The following is a 20126-nucleotide window of genomic DNA, read 5'->3' as shown; positions in this document are numbered from 1 at the left end:
ATTCTTTTTATGTCTCCCTCTCTGCATATTATGCATCCTCCCACGTGTGTGTGTGTGTGTGTGTATGTATGTGTGCATGCATGTGTGCATGTAATCTGTTGGCAACCGGCCTAAACCCTGTAATTACTGCGACCCTCATCCTCTCCTCAACTCCACTTTAGCCCTAATAGAGATGCTGCTTCTCTGAGAGGAAAAAACACACACTTCATCAAATACACACTTGCTATAATTACATAGGCTTTTCCTAAAAACCCATCAACGTACACAGCCGCACTCTCAAACTGCTACTACGATAACAAGACTATCTGTGAATCACACGGAAACACATACAATTTACTAAAGATACATTATCAACTCAACACTGGTGTAGGCGGTATCATGTATGTTGAGTATTGATCAGAATTCAACTGAAGACAAGGATAAAGGCAATATTTTTCTGCCTTCCAGTAAGTAAACATTCATTGTAGTATGTGTGTGTGCTGATATATTCCTGTGTGTGTGTTTCCATTTTCCAGCGGCACTCCAAATCCAGGCTGTCATGCCAAAGCGTGGACAAGGAGGACGACGATCAGGAGAGATCTGAGAGGGAGGCCGGAGGACAGTTCAACAGGTGACCTTTGGCCTGCTTCACCACAACACTGACTATCCCTGACAACTGGGAGGTTTGATGGTTGCTGAATGCCGCGGGCACCGAAAAGTCCAGTAATGCAATGTAGACCACTACAGCCTCTTCAGCACCCATTTATGTGTGAGGGAAAGTCAGCAAAGAGGGGATGATTGGTTTTGACTCCCCCCTCTTTTATGTATAACCTTTGATAAACTAAGCACAGCAGGAATGTGTTGCAAGTCTTTCTTCTCTATCGTGAGTTCCTGCTCACATTAGATTTTTATATATTTCACAAGTGCAAAAGACAAATGACAGAATATCTGGGATCAATGGAATTGATTTGAAGTCACACAGCTCCAGTGGCTCAGAGCAGTGTTTATTGTTTATTATATCATCAAAAATAGAGATGTTATTCAGCTATGGCTGCTTCTTTTATTTCAAAATATTCTTTATAAGAAAAAAGATTCACAGCTTTGCTTTGGCATTGAAACCGTTCTCCTGTGCCCAGCGGTTAAAGTATAAGATCATTTATTTAGTACAGGTAGCAACACCACCCCATAGAAATACACATCACAATTTGAATTTAATGCAGTAGAATATTTCCCTGTGAGTCCAGTAGAAATAGAAATATGAAGAATAGATAGATAGAATAGATACGCCAAAATGTGTAAATACTCGAGTGAAGTACCTCAAAATGGTAATCTAAGTAAATGTACTTAGTTACTTCCCCCTATTGTCTATGTCACATTGTTTGAATTGCACCCAAAATGTTCCACTCCACTGCCTCAATCCTCCATCTTCCGCCCAGTTTCAGTATGAAATCATGAGAAAAATGTCGCATTGAACAAACATAAATGCCACATGAACTCTCTCAGTACTATCAGCACTGAAATACATGTTCCATTGCCACAAATTAGATATTCAGTTATGAAAGAGGTCCAAATCAATTCAAAATGTCAGAATCAATGTTCTTTTTCTCAGATCCAGTGTTATTAAAATACTGATCTGATCCAATAATGAAGGGGGTGAAATGTAATTGAGTTCATTTTCATCTGCAGCTTAAAAATACCCCAGTTGTCTTTCACACACATGCGATGTCCACCTCTGTCTTGTTTTTCCCTCTTTCTATGTGAGTGAGCATTGGGCAAGAAGTATGGAAATTCAGCTGTGTTTTCCTCTCTGTCTCTCTATGTGTATGAAGCCTTTGTCTCTCTTTGTTCTCCCAGCCTCTGGTTGCATATTCATATATGCATGTCACAGTGCAGATTCCTACAAGCATGCGTCTGAGTGCCTGTGTGACTGACTGACTGTCTTTGTGCAAGGTTGCGTGTGCATGACTGAGTGTGTAGCTGTTTATGTGCTGCACCGCATGCGCTCTGGTCCCTATTAAGCTTTTTGCCTTTGATGCTGTTTCCTGCTGTTTGCAAGCTGCTTCACTGATGGACACTCCTCTCTTGCCTAGCCTTGCTTTTGCCACTGTAAATTCCTAAACATGTATATGAGTCTGTGCATGTCTTCTTACTTTACCTGTCTCATATACTCTGTCTTTACATAATCTCACTCACTCTCCTCTTGTCCTCTCTTGCAATTGCCATTGCAATTTTAGGGGTGGAAGGAAGAGGAAGACGATGAAACTGAGTAGAGATCTGTCAAACCTGGTGGTGTTCACAAATTCTGTTGCCTCGCAGGAGTGTCTGAATGAAGGTGAAGCACCAAACAAACCTCTGACACCTTCACACAAACACACATACACATTAACAAACAAACAATCAGGCACATTGCAGTCTTTACCTCCAAGACATTTTCTAATGCCTAACCCATGTTTCTCTTCAGGTACTCCAGGTGATGTTCTGTCCTTCAGTGAGACCAGAGCCCAATCTCTAGTCAATCACAAAGCCGAACAATTCCTTGCTTTCAACCAGAGGCAGCTGTCACGGATTTATCCCTCAGCCTATCGTATAGACTCGTCCAATTTCAACCCCCAGTTCTACTGGAACGTGGGCTGTCAGTTGGGTAAGACAGCTGTGTGTCGCTCTAAGCCTTTTGGCCTGTATGGAAGTTGTCTGTTAATGAAAACACCAGGTGCCTTCCCTTTAGCCACATACATGCCATTACACATTATCTGACACTGCATAACACATGCACACACACACACATAAAGATTTAATCTGTGGCCACACCACACATTTCATTTACACGCATCACATTGTGGAGTTTGCCAGTGGTCATGTGTGCAGAAGCTAATTGGTATGAGTGTGACGACTAGATATGTGTGTGTGTACTGTATGTATTTGCATGTTGTGTTTAATTGAGCATGTGCAAGTTTATTTATAGGGCTACAATTGGAACAGAAATGTGTCTGGATAGGGAGGAATACATAAATAAATAAAAAAAGAGATAAGCAAATGAAAAAAGAGCTGGATCTGTATATTTTTATCTGTGCAGAAATTAGCAGCGTCAGGAAACTGAGATCCAAGGAATCCCTGCCTGTCCCAGCCAATTTATTTATTTTTCTGTTCAAATGAGAGAGCAATATTAGGGTTTTTTTCCCCTAAGGAATCACCGTTGCAGGTGTACAAAAATAAGAACAGTTACAAAGGAGAAAATAAGTAAAAAAGATAAACAATCACTGAACTAGATTATCTTTGAAGCAGCTGTGATTCATCTTTTTTTGTTTCTGCTGGTTTGCTTCTTCATCTGTTTTTCCTAATTAGGTGTATTCATACACAGCCTTAATGAATGAATGAATAAGCCAAAGATGAACATTTGATAAATGCAAAATGGCCGCTAGAGCGAATAATTGGTCTCATCATGAGTTTTGCCACAGACTATTAGGCATCCTCAGTGATGTTCAGAGTTTATATACGAATATACTATGTATGCTCTATGAGGGTAGAGGTTTAGTGACATTAGTATCTAAATATATGTTTTTTTTCCTTCTTTTTCAGTTGCTCTGAACTACCAGACAGAAGGCAGGATGATGCAGCTCAACAGAGCCAAGTTCATGGTGAATGGTGGTATTGGCTACGTCCTCAAGCCCCCTCCCATGTGTAAAGGTACTACAACAAACTGGCTGCACCCACACAACATGCACAAATTCATGCATACAAATACAAACTGATGCATTTTTTATGATTGTCTGTATGAAAAAATTATACACATTGTAGGGACAAAACCTGCAAATGTTTTTTGTAAGAAATCATACAAACCAGTACATGAGAAGACATTCAACAAGTAAGTTAGCTACACAACAATAAGAGGCATGGATGTTTTCACAGGCTTGCTGCACATGCGATGCTGTTCTTTATGATGAGATGCTAATTGTGTGCTCTCTAGTATTTACAGATGACGGGAACAAACAGAAAGATGAGACAGGATCGGATTTTAGGATTGAGTGATAACATAAATCAAGTTCTTGCTCTGCTGTCTTTCATCCCTCCAGGCTCCTTCAACCCATTCAGTGATGACCCGCTTCCAGCTTACCCCAAGAAGCAACTCATTCTCAAGATCATTAGTGGACAGCAGTTGCCCAAACCCCCAGATTCCATGCTGGGGGACCGTGGAGAGGTATAAACACAAGGAAAAACACACACTGTGTGCTCACATCCCCCATCTGTCTTTCACACACTCACACAAACATGCATGCACTATTGTGCTCGACTGCTCTTCAAATTTTCAACTTACTCTCAGCAGAAACATATTCAGCATCATAAAGCAAAATATAATTCATTTTTTATTGCTCTCTTTCTCAGATTATTGATCCATTTGTCGAAGTGGAGATCATCGGCCTACCAGTTGATTGCTGCAAGGAACAGACACGAGTTGTTGATGACAACGGTGAGACAACAACAGATTTACCTAAACAACATCTCAACACTGTGCACTTACTGAAACACCGAAGAAGATTTTAATATGTCATCTTGCACTACAGAACTTTAAAATGGCTATAATAGCGATTATAATAACAATATATCAAATTACAATGTGGAAAGAAAAGTGATAATGTGAAAGGGATTGTTGTAGCAACAAACTGACAGAAAATGATCAAGTTTAAGCTCATTGTTTAGCTGTTCATTCATTTGGTTCACTCTCACTGCTCTCATAGGACTGTTTTCAGCCCCAGCAGGCAGCTGTTGCAGTAAAAAAGCTCTAAGAAACCACTATACATCGCACTGCTCACAAACAGCAGACATACTTATCGACTAACTGTTGGGCATAGTAAAGCATTTAACAGCTAAAGAGACAAATATTTCCCTCAGGAGCTGGTAGAGACCAAACATAAAGCTTAAAGAGAGTGAATATTGGCCTTACATTCACCATGTGGTTAAAAAAAATCCTACTCCAAATGAAAGCTTCTGTTGCTCATAAAACAAAGTGGATAGATGTGAAGGGAGGCAGCTGTTTGATAACATGTTTGCTATATCACCCAAAAAGGTGTATGATATGTGTATGTCAGTGGTTCAGCTACCCCCAAGTTTCCACAAAATTAGATAATATAGCTCTTAGAATTTAAAGTAATTCTCAAACCTGCAATAACTGAGTGCAGTATTCCTCCTTCTTGGCTTCTTAGCTGCTTCAATTTTCTACTTCTAATGGAGTTCCTGTTGGTGTGTAATAAATATTTCATGTCACATCTAGCCAGGCCTACATGGTTTTTAGAGAAACAGCAGGAGAATATATCAGAAGTGTTCAATTTTAGCATCTTTAAAGTGAAGACCTCTTAATGTGTTTTTAAAAAAATAGGCTCAATAAATACCATTTCAACATGTCACGGCAGGGAAACCACAGGTCATTAAATTAATCATGGCTGAATTTAATTTAACTGCCTCTGTAGTAGAGCTGAACCCATCAATAACACCTGAGCCTTTAGCTACTATTTATGAGTCAAAATCTCTCCTGTGAAAAGGGTCTGTTGATGAAACATTTTTTTAGGGGATAGCAACAAACTATAATCTCAATTCCCAAAAAGTTGGGACAACATAGATAAAGCAGAATGGGATAATTTGCTTATCCTTTGTGACATATTTGTTATTTGAAACTGTACAAAGACCATATATTTTATGATCAAGCTTATTTTCTTTTGTTTTACACAGTATCCCAACCTATTTTGAATTGGGGTTGCATATTGCTGACTTACAACCCATATAGCATATCCTGATACTGCTCTTGGCAGTTTTATAATACAGGTGAAAAGTATCCGGTCCAATCTAATCCAGCTCCTAGGGCTGATAATCTGCAGTGACCTAACCAAGGATTTGTTTTTACCTCTGAAGAGTGCCACATACTATATTAATATCACACTTCACATACTTTAGAGTAATTGTATGTATGTCCATGAACAAAAACAAGTATAATTTGATATCAGCTCACCTCTGCAAAGTTTGGATGAAGTGATGCCATAGCTACAGATGCTGCATTTGACTTTGGGCTGTGGTGCACTGCTGGGATCAAAAGTCAGATTAATTACTTAGAGGCATAAAGGAAGCAGAACGAAGTGGTCTGCTGGTGTCACCCCTAACACGTCCCCACAGATGAGGGAGCCCGGCAGGGGGAGAGGAGAAGCCTCCTCTGGGAAAGGTTATGGTGCCCCGGGAGCTCAACAGTATTATAAGATTAGTGTGCAGGGCATTGATCCATGAAAAACATCATTCGACACATCACTACCACCAACTTCATCCATCTTTCCGATTTTTTTGGTATGTCTTGTATGCTTTAATGAGATACTGATGAAACACATCCTCATTATAATGAACATGTATTATGTGTGTTTCTTCCACAGGTTTTAATCCAGTATGGGAGGAGACTCTGTCCTTTACACTTCACATGGCTGAGGTGGTTTTGGTGCGTTTCCTTGTCTGGGACCATGACCCAATTGGACGGGACTTTATTGGTCAACGGACTGTTGCCTTCAGCAGCCTGATGCCTGGTGTGTACAGAATTCCTTAGTGTTTTCACTTTTATTTGAGAAAATAAGAGTTTTTGTGTTTGTGAAAGACATGAACTTAAGAGGGGGCACAGTTTGTCACTTCCAGTTACGATCGTTATAGTTCTGCTATTTAACAGAAGTAGACAGACAGACTCACTCACACTTAAACTCATAATTCCCCTCATGGCTTTGGCAGCTATGGGGCACATTATCTTGTGTCTAGTGAACCATGATTTGTTTGATTTGTATAGTTAAAGACCTGTGGCTTTGTGGGTTATTTTTGTTGTTTACATCCATCGGAGTTGTCCCTGGACTCCTGATGCCCTCTCCTCAGGCAACCACAACACAATCACCAGTTTGATGACAGCCGACATCTTTCTTTGACTCACTCTATCGCTCCCTCGCTCACACGCCTTCTCCCTTCAACTCCAACAACAGGTTACAGACATGTTTACTTGGACGGGCTGACTGAGGCTTCCATCTTTGTGCATGTGTCAGTGCATGACGTCTATGGAAAGGTAAGTGCTGTGTATTCCTGATTTTTATTATAACATTCCCCCTGTGACCCTTTTTTGTCAACTGAGATAAACAGGAAAAAAATGTGTTTCTCTCACCACATCAATCAATTTAAGCTCAATCCTTTGTCTTTCTAGTGGAGCCCTCTAGTGCTGAACCCCAGCTTTACCATAATGCACTTTCTAGGATCTAACAAGGTATCCTGATGGGCCCTGAGGCTCTGTGTGGTGCTGCATGATACAGCAATGCATGATGCAAAAGTGCAGTTTGTGTTCAGCCGTATCTCCACTGACTTGTTGTGTGTGTGACGTCAAACCACTATTATTCAAAATAAAAAAGAAAGAATAAAAATTTGTTTTCTCAATTTCAGATGAAATTATTTTCAATGCAAGCATGCATGCATAATCCTCAACGGCTTCTTGCATATTGTTTGTTGTGGTAACTTGAGGAGTAAGGGTGCCATCTATAGGCAATGCATTTAAAAGCATGCAATTGTTAACATTTGCTGTTCAGTACACTGCATACTTTTTATTGTTTTCATCAAAATTAACACTTTATTTTCAAACTGTAATGTGTGGAAGAAATTATGTTCAGTTTATGTGCAAAGTGCACCTTTGTTTATAATGTGTTTCTTAGAAGCACATTTCTCCTTCTCTTTGGATGGTATATTTCCTCCCTCTAAATTCTTTTCTGTTTCTCTTGGTATCAGGGTAATCAGCTGCGAGGTATCCGGGGTTTGTTCAACCGCTCTTCCAAGTCTTCTGTGGACACAAACTCCGGTGGCCTTCGGAAACGCTCCATCAGTGATCACCTCCTGCGGCGCACAGCCAGCGCCCCAGCAAAGGGAAGAAAGAAGACCAAGATGATGTTGTCAGAGTCAGTGGCTTCGATATCAGACAATAAGAATGGCACAGGTGCTGGAGCAAGAGGAGAGGTCGTGTCAGGGAAGGAAGCAGGTGTGGAGAAGCGTTACCAGCCACGAGGCCCCCTCACCCACAGACCTATCTCCATGCCCTTAGACCGGCTTCTGCAAGGGCAGCTATCCATCCGCTCCCCAGACAAAGAACAGCATGATATGGGCTTAGACACTATCATCGGTGGGTATTTTTCTGTCATCATTCCAGTCAAAGAATTCAGTATATTTTGTAATTATTCAAATTACACCCAGATTGCATCAGATCTAATGTAAATCATTTGTAAGATTAATGAGAAATTATCGAATATTAACCTAAGCCAATCAGTCTGAGGCCTTAATAACTAGTGGGGATCAATTATGCTGCATTATTCAAGTAATGTCGTTTAACAGGACAAAAGTGCTACTTTCTTTACGATTAAAATAACTTAGAGTTGACATGTTTTAAAGCAGCATTATGCATTGACTTGTTTTGCATATACATTAATGTAAGATGTTACTTTTTCTAATTTCTCACCATTGTTTTACTTATCCTGCTACAACTATCTAAAACTCATGTACAGTAACCATGTGAACTGACATACTGCAGCATACTCTCCATGGAACCTTAACATGCCTTTTCTGTCCCATCTTCATTTGTTGTGCTTCTTTATAGTAGAGAACTGACTAGGATGTTCCTGCAGGTAATCTAAAATACCTATTGTCTGAAGGTTGCATCGTCCAAAAACATACCAGTATTGCGTCCACCCAGTGTATTTTGTCCGAAAGTGTTCTGAGAAATATATTGCTGTGTCATTTGATTCCATTTGACCAAACCAATCCCATTTGACCATCTCTATCCTAATCGGATGTCTTTAAACATGGATTTGTTCTTTTTTTTTAACCTCCACAGCCTCATTTTCAAAGCTTCCCCTTCACAGTTGTACATGGTGATCCATTTGTCTGTGTATTGCCTTGTATTGGCTGGACTGTTAATTGTTGTCATTTAGTCGTTGGTTGGCTTGGTGTTCTATCAAATGGCTTATGTACACCTATCTTTATTAATCTTTTTGTTCACTTGTCTGTGTCTACAGGAGCTTGCCCCTTCAACAGGCCCAGGTCTTCCTCCTTGGACCCTTTCATCGAATCCTCATTTTCTATCGAACCAAACATCTCTTCCCATTCCAAGACATACATTAACAGAAATAACCAATTTGACCAATCAGAGGAGGCTTCTTATCTGGTAATTGGTGGAGGAGAAGTAAGAAAGGAAGAGGATTATGCCAATTTCCAGTCTGAAGACAATGGAGTCAACAAATCAAAGATCATCCCCAGTGGAGCAGAGAAACAGTGTTTTGTCTCACCCTCCAAGATGAGATCAGATAAACCAGAAACATCATCAAACAGCACAACATTCACAGTTGCACCTTCAATCTCCTCCTCCTCCTCCTCTGCCCCCTCCTCGTTGCCCCCTCTATCCCCTATCAGTATGGACTGTGATCTGAAGAGTCCAAGCTCATTGCATGACAGCACCATCTCCAGGCTCATTGATGCCGTGTCCTTAGGCAATGAGCAAGACACATGTGGCTCAATTTCTGCTCTGATTGGTCACTTTGAGAGCACTGTTGAACAAAACGTTTCACATACAATATCCCATGACCACACCCCTTCCCGTCACTCAAACATCAGGCCTACCACCCCTAAAGCGCTGCAAGATTTAAGGTCTCCCCTGAAGATTAACACCCCATCTAATACAAAGACACACTTAACAAGTCCCCAAAAAGTGGCTGTAAAAACAAATCATGAAATCTGTTCACCGCACAAGATTTCCCAACCAGATGCCCCCCCGCCTGCTCTCCTCTCAAGCCCAGAAACCGCTGAGCTTGAGGAGGTCTACACCATTCTGGATGAGGAGGTGCTGTTGCCTGCGTCAACGTACAACCTGAAGAAGCAGGCAGAAACAACGGAGAGCACAGCCTCAAACAGCTTGGGGTCCTCTCCAGCAAAGCTGGTCCAGGGTTACGGGAAAGGGCACAATGTGGGCTGGGATGATTTGAACAGAAAAAGGGGTGTGAGTGAAGAAATTGAGGAGGCAGAGGAGAGTGTTTATGAGGAAGTGTATGATCCCCCAACACTAGCACTAGGACCAGGGATAGAGCAGGGTACTTCTAAAAGGTACATAGGCTCCACTGTAAATGAGGACTGTTTCCAGTATCTCCATGACTCTGCTGGGAATGCTTTTGCAGAAGTGGAGATAAATGTTGATGAGGATCCACTGGAGGCAATGATGACCTCTCCAAGACATGGCAGCCAATGGGAGGGACTCATTAGTCCAACCAAACGGCATGCTATTTACCAGAACCACGAATCCACTCCCAAGTACTCCCAACAAAAACAGCCTTCATCATACCATGATCCTCACCAGCAGTACCCTTCTCATGCATTTTCACAGTGCCCCTCCCCAATGAATCAACCTTCCTATCAGCTGCCCAATCACCACCAACGCCACCAGAACAACTCCCAGCCTTCTCCCTTCCACAGACCCATCAACTCTAGACCCTCCCACCCCAGTCCAGTGCGTCAGAACAGCTATCCCGCTCCTCAGAGCAAGTCTGACACCTTTAACAACAGCAGAGACTTCAGTAGCTCCTACACACAACAGAGGAGTTATAGTGGCAACCAGATCCTAAACAGGTCTCATGATAGGCTAGGGTTTAAACAGATGGAGAGGGAGCAAGTAAGGTGCTTCCAAAATGGTTTCTCCTCTTCTGAAAGCCTCCCTGGCAAATCTGCTGTGTGTACAAACATCAGTCGAGACAGAGGCCTATACTCCCCTTCTTCAGACTGCGATGCAGTGTACAGCCACCTGGACTACGACTGCATTACCCCGTCATCAGCTCCTCGAAACACCCAGCCACATTGCCAAAGCCAAACACAATCATACACCCCGACTCATTCATGGAACCAAAATGTTTCCCTCAGTGCCACAAGGCACCATTCACAGCCTGAATCCAGAGATTCTCTGCACTCAAATTTAGACTCTTTATCAACTCGACCCCAGTCTGGTACCATAGACCCCACAGCCCCAAGCCCGTGTAAGTCCAAGTCTCTGGGAGACCTGACTTCTGAAGACATATCATGCAACTTCCAGAGCAAATACCACATTATTAGTCGTAGTTTCATCACTCCCCACATGAGGAGGCAAAAGAGGATGGGCACGATGGGGGAAGTAACTTTCCAATCACAGTCTTGTGATCCACTTACAGAACAGCTGCGTAAGCTGGTCAGTCTGGAGGGGGACGAAAGTGACAGAGATGGGCCCAAGCCTCTCCAGCTGCATCAGGAAGCGAAATCCCCCCTGTCCCATCAGGCAAGGGTAGATCCTGTTCTTCCAGGGGACGTAGATGATTCCCCTCCACCCCTCACCCGGCGCCTATCTTCTCGCAGCCAAAGCCGAGTACGTCACATAAACAGCCGTGCCCGCGAAAGACAGCAAGAGGCTCTTAAACCTCGGGCAGGTGTGGTGATCAATAGTACCACCAGCATTGGAGGGGTGGTATTGAGGAATAAACCAGCATCACAGAATCCACAAGCCAACAGACACTCTACTGGTTCTTACATAGCAGGCTACCTTGGCCAGCTGGAGGACAGGGGGCTTCCTGAAGGAGCTTGTACATCATTACGTTATGGAAACGGGGATCATTATGGAGATCGGTACTATACAGATGACTCTCTTCCATCTGCTGACTCCAACCACTCTGCGTCAGAGCCTGAGGTGTACTTTCTTCTCAGACTGTAGCTCTGACTATCACCTTAAAATGACATTAATGATCAAGCAGTGATTGTTGAGGATGTTCAGTTAAACCAAAAGCCAGAAGATTAAGGAAATAAATACTTGCCATTGTTTGTTCCCATGTTCACAGACTAGTAGGTTTTCATTAAAACAGTTAAATAAATCTTGTTTTGGGCTATTTCTAGAGAAAGATATAGTCTGTACAATGTAAGTGAAACATCACATGTAACCCATGGTTGGGTCTGACAGCATGAATTTCCTGTTTGAAATGTCCACTATTCAATAGTGAATGGTCTTTCTAGTCTGGCAGTGTAATGTCTATATTCTGCTTAATGTGTAAATGTACGTGGGAACTTTGGTTCCCTCCAAATGGCTTCCTAGACTGATTGTACAGATACTTGTTATCTTTGTCCCTGTGATGTACTGTCCAAACTGCGTACATTGATTATGAAGCAAAAAAAAAGAAGAAGAATTTGGTTTCAAACAGAGAGGGAACATCTTTCTTTGTAACATTTGAATGTGTAGTATATTCAGATACTTTTAATAGATGGGGTTCATCTTTTCAAAGATCAAAAGTAAGTCTTCCTTCTCTTTTCAGTGGTAACTCTTTATTTGTGTTGTGTGTAAATATTCCTGTCATTGTTTTTAATGAGATGGGTTTTAGTTAAGAACCAGTTCTAACTGTACATTTATGTTTGTGCATGTTACCTGTGAACATGTCAAGCATGACTATGCACCAATTTATACAATAGATGTTGCATCGCCCAACAACATTTGCACAGAACAGTTGCATTGGATACGGAGGATATAGGCTTGTTTGTATTAGGTGCAATACAGTACATAAACTTCCTCACTTGGACTTGTTGCTCTCTATGATTTGTAGAATTTCAAAACATGATGGCAGATTTGAAAGATTTGGAGTTCAAAGGGTTTTTATTTTTATAATTGCTTTGATACAGACTGCAAAAATCTCTTGTTGGTAATGGTTATTTTATTTTGTATAACTTAATGGAGTGAAAAAAGCCAGAGTGACAACAACACAGGGCCAGGCTGCAGAGGGGAGGGAGACAAAGCAGCAGTTTTGTTTTTTATTGTTTCAGTGTTACACCATCCTTTTTTCTTTGTATTGTTGCTCATTGGAGACCTGTGAGCATTTTCCTACCAATGCAATAAAATATTGAAATATTTGATTTCAACAAATTTCATGTTTATTTCATGTTTCACTCAAAATGCTAAACAGAACATACAAAAACTGATTTATCAAGAAGGAAGCCCAAGCTCAAAATAAATTAATTGGTAGTCACAAACAGCCTCATCTTTTCCCATATGCCACCTTAAACATAATGGGATGTAATTGCTCATGAAATTACTGTGTAATAGAGCTGACAAACGGCACACCTGTTGCTCTGAGCATACAATTCCCCATACTGGTTCCAACAGACTGCCACACTTTGTCCCATTATATAATATTATATACAATCACAGTACAATATTTCATAGAAATCTAATTGAAAGGGAAACACAAAGTTGGATGATTTATTTCATATTTGATCCCTACTTTGCAGCTCATAAAGATAACATGAGGCATCCCAAATGCTTATCTGCAAGTACAGTGTGTCAGCTACCTGGGGTCATTTGAATGACATCATACAGTATTGTAACTATTGGAAACATACTGTGCAACCATCCACAACATGCTAATCACTTGCAAGGATTTGAGAGTTTTTCCACCACCACTCTAGAGAGGAATAATTTTGGCTTGTGTCATCAGTTTTACTTCCTTGCCAAAGGCTTTACACCTATTATAAATACTCACATCAACAGTTCACTCGTGCAGCGTGGGGGGTGGTTATGTTTTAGTTCGGATACCATTTTCAGCGTTAACAACTTGCCTTGTGATAGGAGCTTTTTGACCAAGCGAAATGTGTTTCTATTTTTAATGTCCTCTCTTTTTTACAGGTAACTGGCATGACGCTATGATGGGTTAGAGTTACATTTGGACATGTGGAATTTAATGGGATTTGTCTTTGGTAACAGGAACTGTTGAAAATTGTCTATGAGGTACCATCTTTTTATTTTTATTTTTGATGCATATTCTAACATGTCAGTTACCTATATGTTGTAAATGTCCAGAATAGCTGCCTCCATGTCTTGGTTCCCCTGGCTCCTCACTCGCTGGCCCTCCCCAGCCCTCTCCCTGCTGCTCCTCAGTGTAGGGGGCAGACAGATGGGGCTGAAAGTGGTGCATGCAACAGTGTGCTCCAGGTTGGGTGCACTGAGCAACCAAGGCCTCTCTCAGGACGGTGATGTGATTATCGGTGGACTTTTTAATCTGTATTACATACCTTCGGCTGTCGAGCAGGGCTTCACCAAGCTGCCTCATTATAAACCGTGCACTGGGTAAAAACTTAATCACAAAATGCATTGCTGTTGATTGTCTGGTGGTTATTACATTTTTCAGCACATTTTCATTTATACTTTATGAATGTCCTGTTATGCTCATACGTTTCTGTTAAAATACAGATGAAAATATAGCCTACTGCATGTTGAGCTTCAAATGCACTAATTCTTGATAACAAACATTATGCTTTATATTTATGATAGTTATATATATATATATATATATATATATATATATATATATATATATATGTGTGTGTGTGTGTGTGTGTGTGTTTGTAAGAAAAGCATATTTTTATATAGTAGCATTATTTCAGTTATTGCTGCAATACATCTACTTTGGTACATATGACCTTTTGGGACATTTGCTCTTTTTTTAATTCATGTGCGTGATGATTATTTTTTTATCTTTCACTTATTGATAATGCAGTTTGTTTTATTCATAATTCCTATCTTTTCCTTTGGTCTCAGTTTAGATCTAGAGTCATTAAAATATATATATACTATGGCGTTTGCGGTGGAGGAAATCAATCGTAACAACACTCTGCTGCCAGGAGTGAAACTGGGCTATCGTATACTTGATAGCTGTTTCAGATACCCCTGGGCCCTGCAAGTTGCGCTTTCATTGGTCGGAGGAAACACACACAGCTGCAACTTAACAGCCTCTACTCCCGCAGCCTATGAGCAACCTGGAGAGACAGCAGGTATGACTTGATATAACTATGTATGCAGTTAACATTTGCTATGTCCATGAAAACAACGTATATGACCATAGCATAAAAAAAGATTGTCCTTGTGTAATTACATGTCGAATGCTCTCAACAGCTGGTCAGCCAGTTCCTTTGCTCATTGGTCCTGGTACGTCAACAACAACCATAATTCTGTCCAGGATCCTGGGGCCTCTCTCTGTGCCACTTGTGAGTGTCATTACCTTAAAAGAAAAACATCTCATGAACCTACAGACAGTGTTTAATTTAAAAACATATGATATAATATGATATGATATGATATGATATGATATAATATAATATAATATAATATAATATAATATAATATAATATAATATAATATAATATAATATAATACAATACAATACAATACAATATAATATAATATAGCTGCAAAGTAGTGTCAAAATAATATTTCTATGCCTTTCTCTCAGATCAGCTACTTGGCAAGCTGCCCCTGTCTCAGTGACAGGCGTAAGTTTCCTAACGTCTTCAGAACAATCCCGAGTGATATCTACCAAGCCCGGGCTATGGCACAACTGGCCCTGCGCTTCCACTGGACTTGGATCGGAGCTGTGATCGTCAACAATGATTATGGTCATGTGGCGATACAGGTCTTTTTTAAATATTTATTTAATCATGTTAAAAACTCTCTGACATATGTCCTTCATAAAATAATAAATGCATGAACATATTTACTATTTCGACCTCCAGGCATTTCAGGAAGAGATTCTAGGGAAAGGGGTGTGTTTGGAATTTATAGAGACCGTGCGCAGAGAAACTATTGTGACTGATGCCAGACGTGTTGCCCTCACAATCCAAGCTTCAACTGCGAGGGTGATTCTGATCTTCTGCTGGTACACAGAAGCAAAGAAAGTATTTCTGGAACTGGCCAAGATAAATGTATAGTTTTCATCATTTAAAAAAGACATAGTTTGTAGAAACAAAATATCATGTTTTTTTCTTGTTGTTATTTATTTTAAGTGTCTTCTCACTGTAGGTAACTGACAGACAGTTTCTGGCCAGTGAGGCTTGGAGCACCAGTGATGATCTTCTCCAAGATCGTGCCATCTCTGATGTGGCTGGTGGTGTTCTCGGTGTGGCCATTCGAAGTTCAACAATACCCGGATTTGAAAACTATCTCACAAGTTTGAACCCAGCTCATCATCCTGATGATGAATTCTTACGAGAATTCTGGGAAATGCAGTTTGGATGCAGTCCCAGAGCTAAACAATCTCATGTTTCTGCTTCATCTCCTGCTAAGGGGTTGTTTCAGAAAGCTTTCACTGCACCCTGCAGCGGCAAAGAGTCTCTGGAGGGAGTGCAGAATCACTTCACTGACACCTCCCAACTAAGGGTTGCATATAATGTCTATCTTGCTGTTTATGCGGCAGCCCACGCCCTTCACAGCCTTCTTTCCTGCCCAAACAGAGGCAACTCACCCGGAAACAACAGCTCCACCTGCAGTTCTCCAAAAAACATCAAACCTATAGAGGTAAACATGATGATCGCTCTGTCATCTTATTCACAAGTTCTCTTGAAGTTTTGTTGAACTAAATATTGCAAATGCAATGTCCCTTTAACATTTTATTCTTTCAGCTGTTGCATCACTTGAATGACGTGAACATCACCACACCACAAGGGGAAATGTTTTACTTCAAAGGTGCCGACATTCCAGCAAAGTACGACCTTGTTAACTGGCAGAACAGCCCTGAGGGGTCACTCAAACTGGTTCTGATTGGTCGTGTGGACGGATCTGACCTCCACCTTAATGAGTCTGCAATACAGTGGAGCACAGGATCCAATCAGGTAATTCAGATCAACAAGTCGTCTCAAGTTGATTGTTGAAATGAACGTTTGTGTCCATTATATGATTTTTACTTGGTTTTATGTTCAGGTGCCTGCCTCAGTGTGCAGTGAGAGCTGCCCTCCAGGCACCAGAAAGGCCAACAGGAAAGGAGAACCTCTCTGCTGCTTTGACTGTATCCCATGTGCTGAAGGGGAGATAAGCAATCAAACTGGTGAGGAAATCTACATCATAACACAACCTCAATTCCCCCCCTTTATGTTTTATTGTCCTTTCCTCTTGTTTCCTCTCCTAGATTCCCTTCACTGTGAACATTGTCCATCTGAGTTTTGGTCCAATGCTGAACAAAATGCCTGCATCCCTCGCCAGCTGGACTTCCTCTCCTTTAATGAAACTTTGGGCATCACTCTGACTACAGCAGCTGTGTCTGGTGTTGCCGTGACGACAGCTGTGTTAGTGGTTTTCCTTTACTATCGTCATACACCTATGGTGAGAACCCAGAGTAATATAAGAGTGAGTCTGTTGTGTGCATTTGAAATTCTTTACTCTCTATCATTTTTTGTTTCTGTTCAATTGTTCTGCCTGTTAATCTGATTCACCTCAAGGTGCGAGCCAACAATTCAGAGCTGAGCTTCCTGCTTCTCCTGTCATTGAAGCTCTGCTTCCTCTGCTCGCTGGTGTTCATCGGCCGTCCATCAGTCTGGGCCTGTCGGTTCCAGCAGGCAGCTTTTGGGATCAGCTTTGTACTTTGTGTTTCCTGCCTCCTGGTTAAAACCTTAGTAGTTCTTGCTGTGTTCCGCTCAGCCCGGCCTGGTGCTGAAGCCTTGATGAAGTGGTTTGGTCCAGGCCAACAGAGAGGAAGTGTCTGTCTCTTTTCCTCTATACAGGTGTGAATATTGTTTTAATGATGATAAATGATGAGAATATTTCTACGCATAGCTATAGAAGAAGAATAATCAGTAAAATGTGTTTACTTTTTATCTAGATTATCATCTGTGCCACATGGCTATCCCTCAGCCCCCCTGTGCCTCGACGTGATCTGGGTTTCCAAGGGTCAAAGGTCACCCTGGAGTGTACCATGGCCTCAGTGGTGGGCTTCTCTCTGGTTCTGGGCTACATTGGTCTACTGGCCTGCACCTGTCTCCTCTTGGCCTTTCTTGCTCGGAAACTCCCTGACAATTTCAATGAGGCCAAACTGATCACCTTCAGCATGCTGATATTCTGTGCTGTCTGGGTGGCCTTTGTCCCTGCGTACGTTAGCTCTCCTGGGAAGTACGTTGTCGCTGTGGAAATCTTTGCAATCCTGGCCTCTAGCTATGGTTTGCTGCTCTGCATTTTTGCCCCGAAATGTTTCATCATTCTCTTCAGGCCTGAGAAAAACACTAAGAAATACCTGATGGCAAGGTAGTCTACAGTATCTACCTTGAATGTGAGCATATGACTCATTTTCATAATTGTCTGGTGCAGAAAAGGCCATCCTCCTGGAATCATCAGTTATTCATGTAAATGTTTTCTGCGAATACTTTTAATCTTAACAATACCAATTGTTAATGTGCTTGTATGAAATTTACAAACATCTTGCAGCCACTCATAGTTATGTCCTTCATTAGTAACTGAATATCTAAGAACACTACTGCTTTTCTTAGACATCAAATGCTAATGTAACAAGCATCAAAGAAACACTTTTTTTGAAATGCTGCTCTCTAAATAATGTATGAATTTATTCTGCTTTAATGTTTTTTAATGTGTTTTGAATAAACACTGAACCTCAACTGAATAAAACTCTTTTGATGAACATATTTTGTTGAAAATTACACTACATAAATAGATTTTTAATAGATTGCATCACATGAAACATAATTACATACTTCAATAACTTACTTCTCCATCATACGTTACTAATTTTATAATACATGCATTCATTCTAAATAAATAAATACATTTGTTTCACAGTGGGAATTTTTTTTAAGTTCAGTCCTTATATAGTTGAAATAATTATAACTGGCAGAATGCCAAATCACAATCATTTGTAAAGCTATCCAAACAATACAAGGGAGATAAATATTAACATTGTTGTCAGTTGGTGATTAACAGCTTGGCTATAAATAATTTGCAGTTTTGAAAAACGCCCACTAGATGGAAGTATCATACCACTTAATAATGATTCTTTCCTCATCTCTCAACAAGGTTATTTCCTTGGTGGACTTTTCATGTGCAATATGTTTGTGCAGCTGTGCAACATCTTCCTCTTTTTCTACTGTTAATTGATGTAATTGCTCTTCTAGTAACATGCATTACCTGCCCTATGGTTCATAATGATACAGTAGCCTTTGTACCGTGCAAGATGATCTATTTTAGAACCTAATATTAATAGAAACAGTTCTGTCCAAATGTAAATTAATTATTTAGAAAAAGGTAAGCCAATGTGTTAATATATATCAGCATTATAGACATTAAATTCCACAATGAAGTCAAAGAAAAGCAAGTGTAGAGAAAGTGTTAAGTTAGGACTTTGAATTTCTAGTTGAAGAAATAAACAAATAAATGATATAAATATATTTTCCCTCCTGAAAATGTATGAAAAAAAAGTCACAGAAAAAGTAAAGCTATAGATAAAACCAGAGTGGTCTTGTCATTTTATCAAATTATGTGCTGTTAACATAAATTCAATGTTTTATTTTCTTGGCCAGGTTATCCGTTAGAGTCACCTGGACTATACTGGACTATGTATTGTTCAGACAGTGTTCTGCTGCTGTTAAAGCAGTGACCTGCCCTAATGTATATTTTTCTTGCTTGTGTCACTTGAAAATGCATCACTGTTGCACAGACATATTGCACAGCAGAGTAGTTGTATTTGTGTCACTGTCTGAAACCGCCTCCTGAGCCATTTAAAACGTATATCTAATACCACTTTTGTGCTGCAGAAATAGTTTTATGGCTGTTTTAATTTAGTAAGCATGTTTAATAGGACTAGTGTGGGAACAATGCATCCATGCTCGTAACTTGCTAAACACCCATCCCACACCTGTTCCCATCTGGGAGGCAGATGACTGTGTGGAAGAGTTGTTTGCCTATTTGACTTGTGTGTAATGCCAGTCAGGGTGTGTTGAGTGTGACCTTAACCTCACCATCGCCCTATTCTCATCAACAGTTTCCTGCTTGTTTATGTGTTTTCCAGTTTGAAATCCATATCATTTGAATTTTAAATAATTATCATAAAATCCTCATACATTAATAAAGCCATGCTCTCTGCATGTATGTCTCCTGAGTACAAAGAGGAGGATTCCACTTCCATAATGAATAATATATGTCAAAAAATCATGGATTGCAGTTTAATATAGTAGCATAGAAGATCATTTGCAAGGCAGCACTTTCCATCATTTGGGATTTAGCTATATATATACGAGAAGTATTATGTTACATCTGTTCTATAGGACTAGTTGTAACTCAGTTTCTT

General features: G+C 40.5%; 2 protein-coding genes across 5 annotated transcripts in view; both read left to right on the top strand.

Annotated features, from left to right (window-relative positions):
• The window catches only part of plch1 (phospholipase C, eta 1), a 59747-nt gene extending 47120 nt beyond the window's left edge, over positions 1-12627 (top strand). For 2 of the 4 annotated variants that reach the window (XM_059331532.1, XM_059331533.1), the window contains exons 13-23: positions 516-610; positions 2214-2311; positions 2441-2620; positions 3556-3663; positions 4050-4174; positions 4360-4444; positions 6387-6533; positions 6972-7051; positions 7187-7246; positions 7759-8146; positions 9036-12627. In XM_059331532.1, the coding sequence (XP_059187515.1) occupies positions 516-610; positions 2214-2311; positions 2441-2620; positions 3556-3663; positions 4050-4174; positions 4360-4444; positions 6387-6533; positions 6972-7051; positions 7187-7246; positions 7759-8146; positions 9036-11740 (4071 nt within the window). In that variant the 3' untranslated portion in view covers positions 11741-12627. Of the gene's footprint in view, positions 1-515; positions 611-2213; positions 2312-2440; positions 2621-3555; positions 3664-4049; positions 4175-4359; positions 4445-6386; positions 6534-6971; positions 7052-7186; positions 7247-7758; positions 8147-8617; positions 8646-9035 lie in introns of all 4 variants that reach the window. The other 2 variants (XM_059331535.1, XM_059331534.1) reach the window with 2 other exon arrangements.
• A 1253-nt stretch (positions 12628-13880) lies between these two features.
• LOC131969949 (extracellular calcium-sensing receptor-like) lies at positions 13881-18265 on the top strand. The gene is made up of 12 exons (XM_059331180.1): positions 13881-14134; positions 14606-14784; positions 14960-15051; positions 15297-15476; positions 15577-15765; positions 15863-16079; positions 16143-16357; positions 16462-16671; positions 16760-16883; positions 16965-17158; positions 17275-17556; positions 17655-18265. The coding sequence occupies exons 1-12, from the start codon at positions 13881-13883 to the stop codon at positions 18075-18077; spliced, it is 2559 nt and encodes an 852-aa protein (XP_059187163.1). The 3' UTR covers positions 18078-18265.
• Positions 18266-20126: the final 1861 nt, after the last annotated feature.

Source organism: Centropristis striata, chromosome 4 (genome assembly GCF_030273125.1).
Source record: "Centropristis striata isolate RG_2023a ecotype Rhode Island chromosome 4, C.striata_1.0, whole genome shotgun sequence".
In the NCBI taxonomy this organism is placed as follows: domain Eukaryota; kingdom Metazoa; phylum Chordata; class Actinopteri; order Perciformes; family Serranidae; genus Centropristis; species Centropristis striata.
The sequence above is the reverse complement of the archived record's forward strand: the minus strand, read 5'-3'. Positions and strand labels throughout refer to the sequence as shown.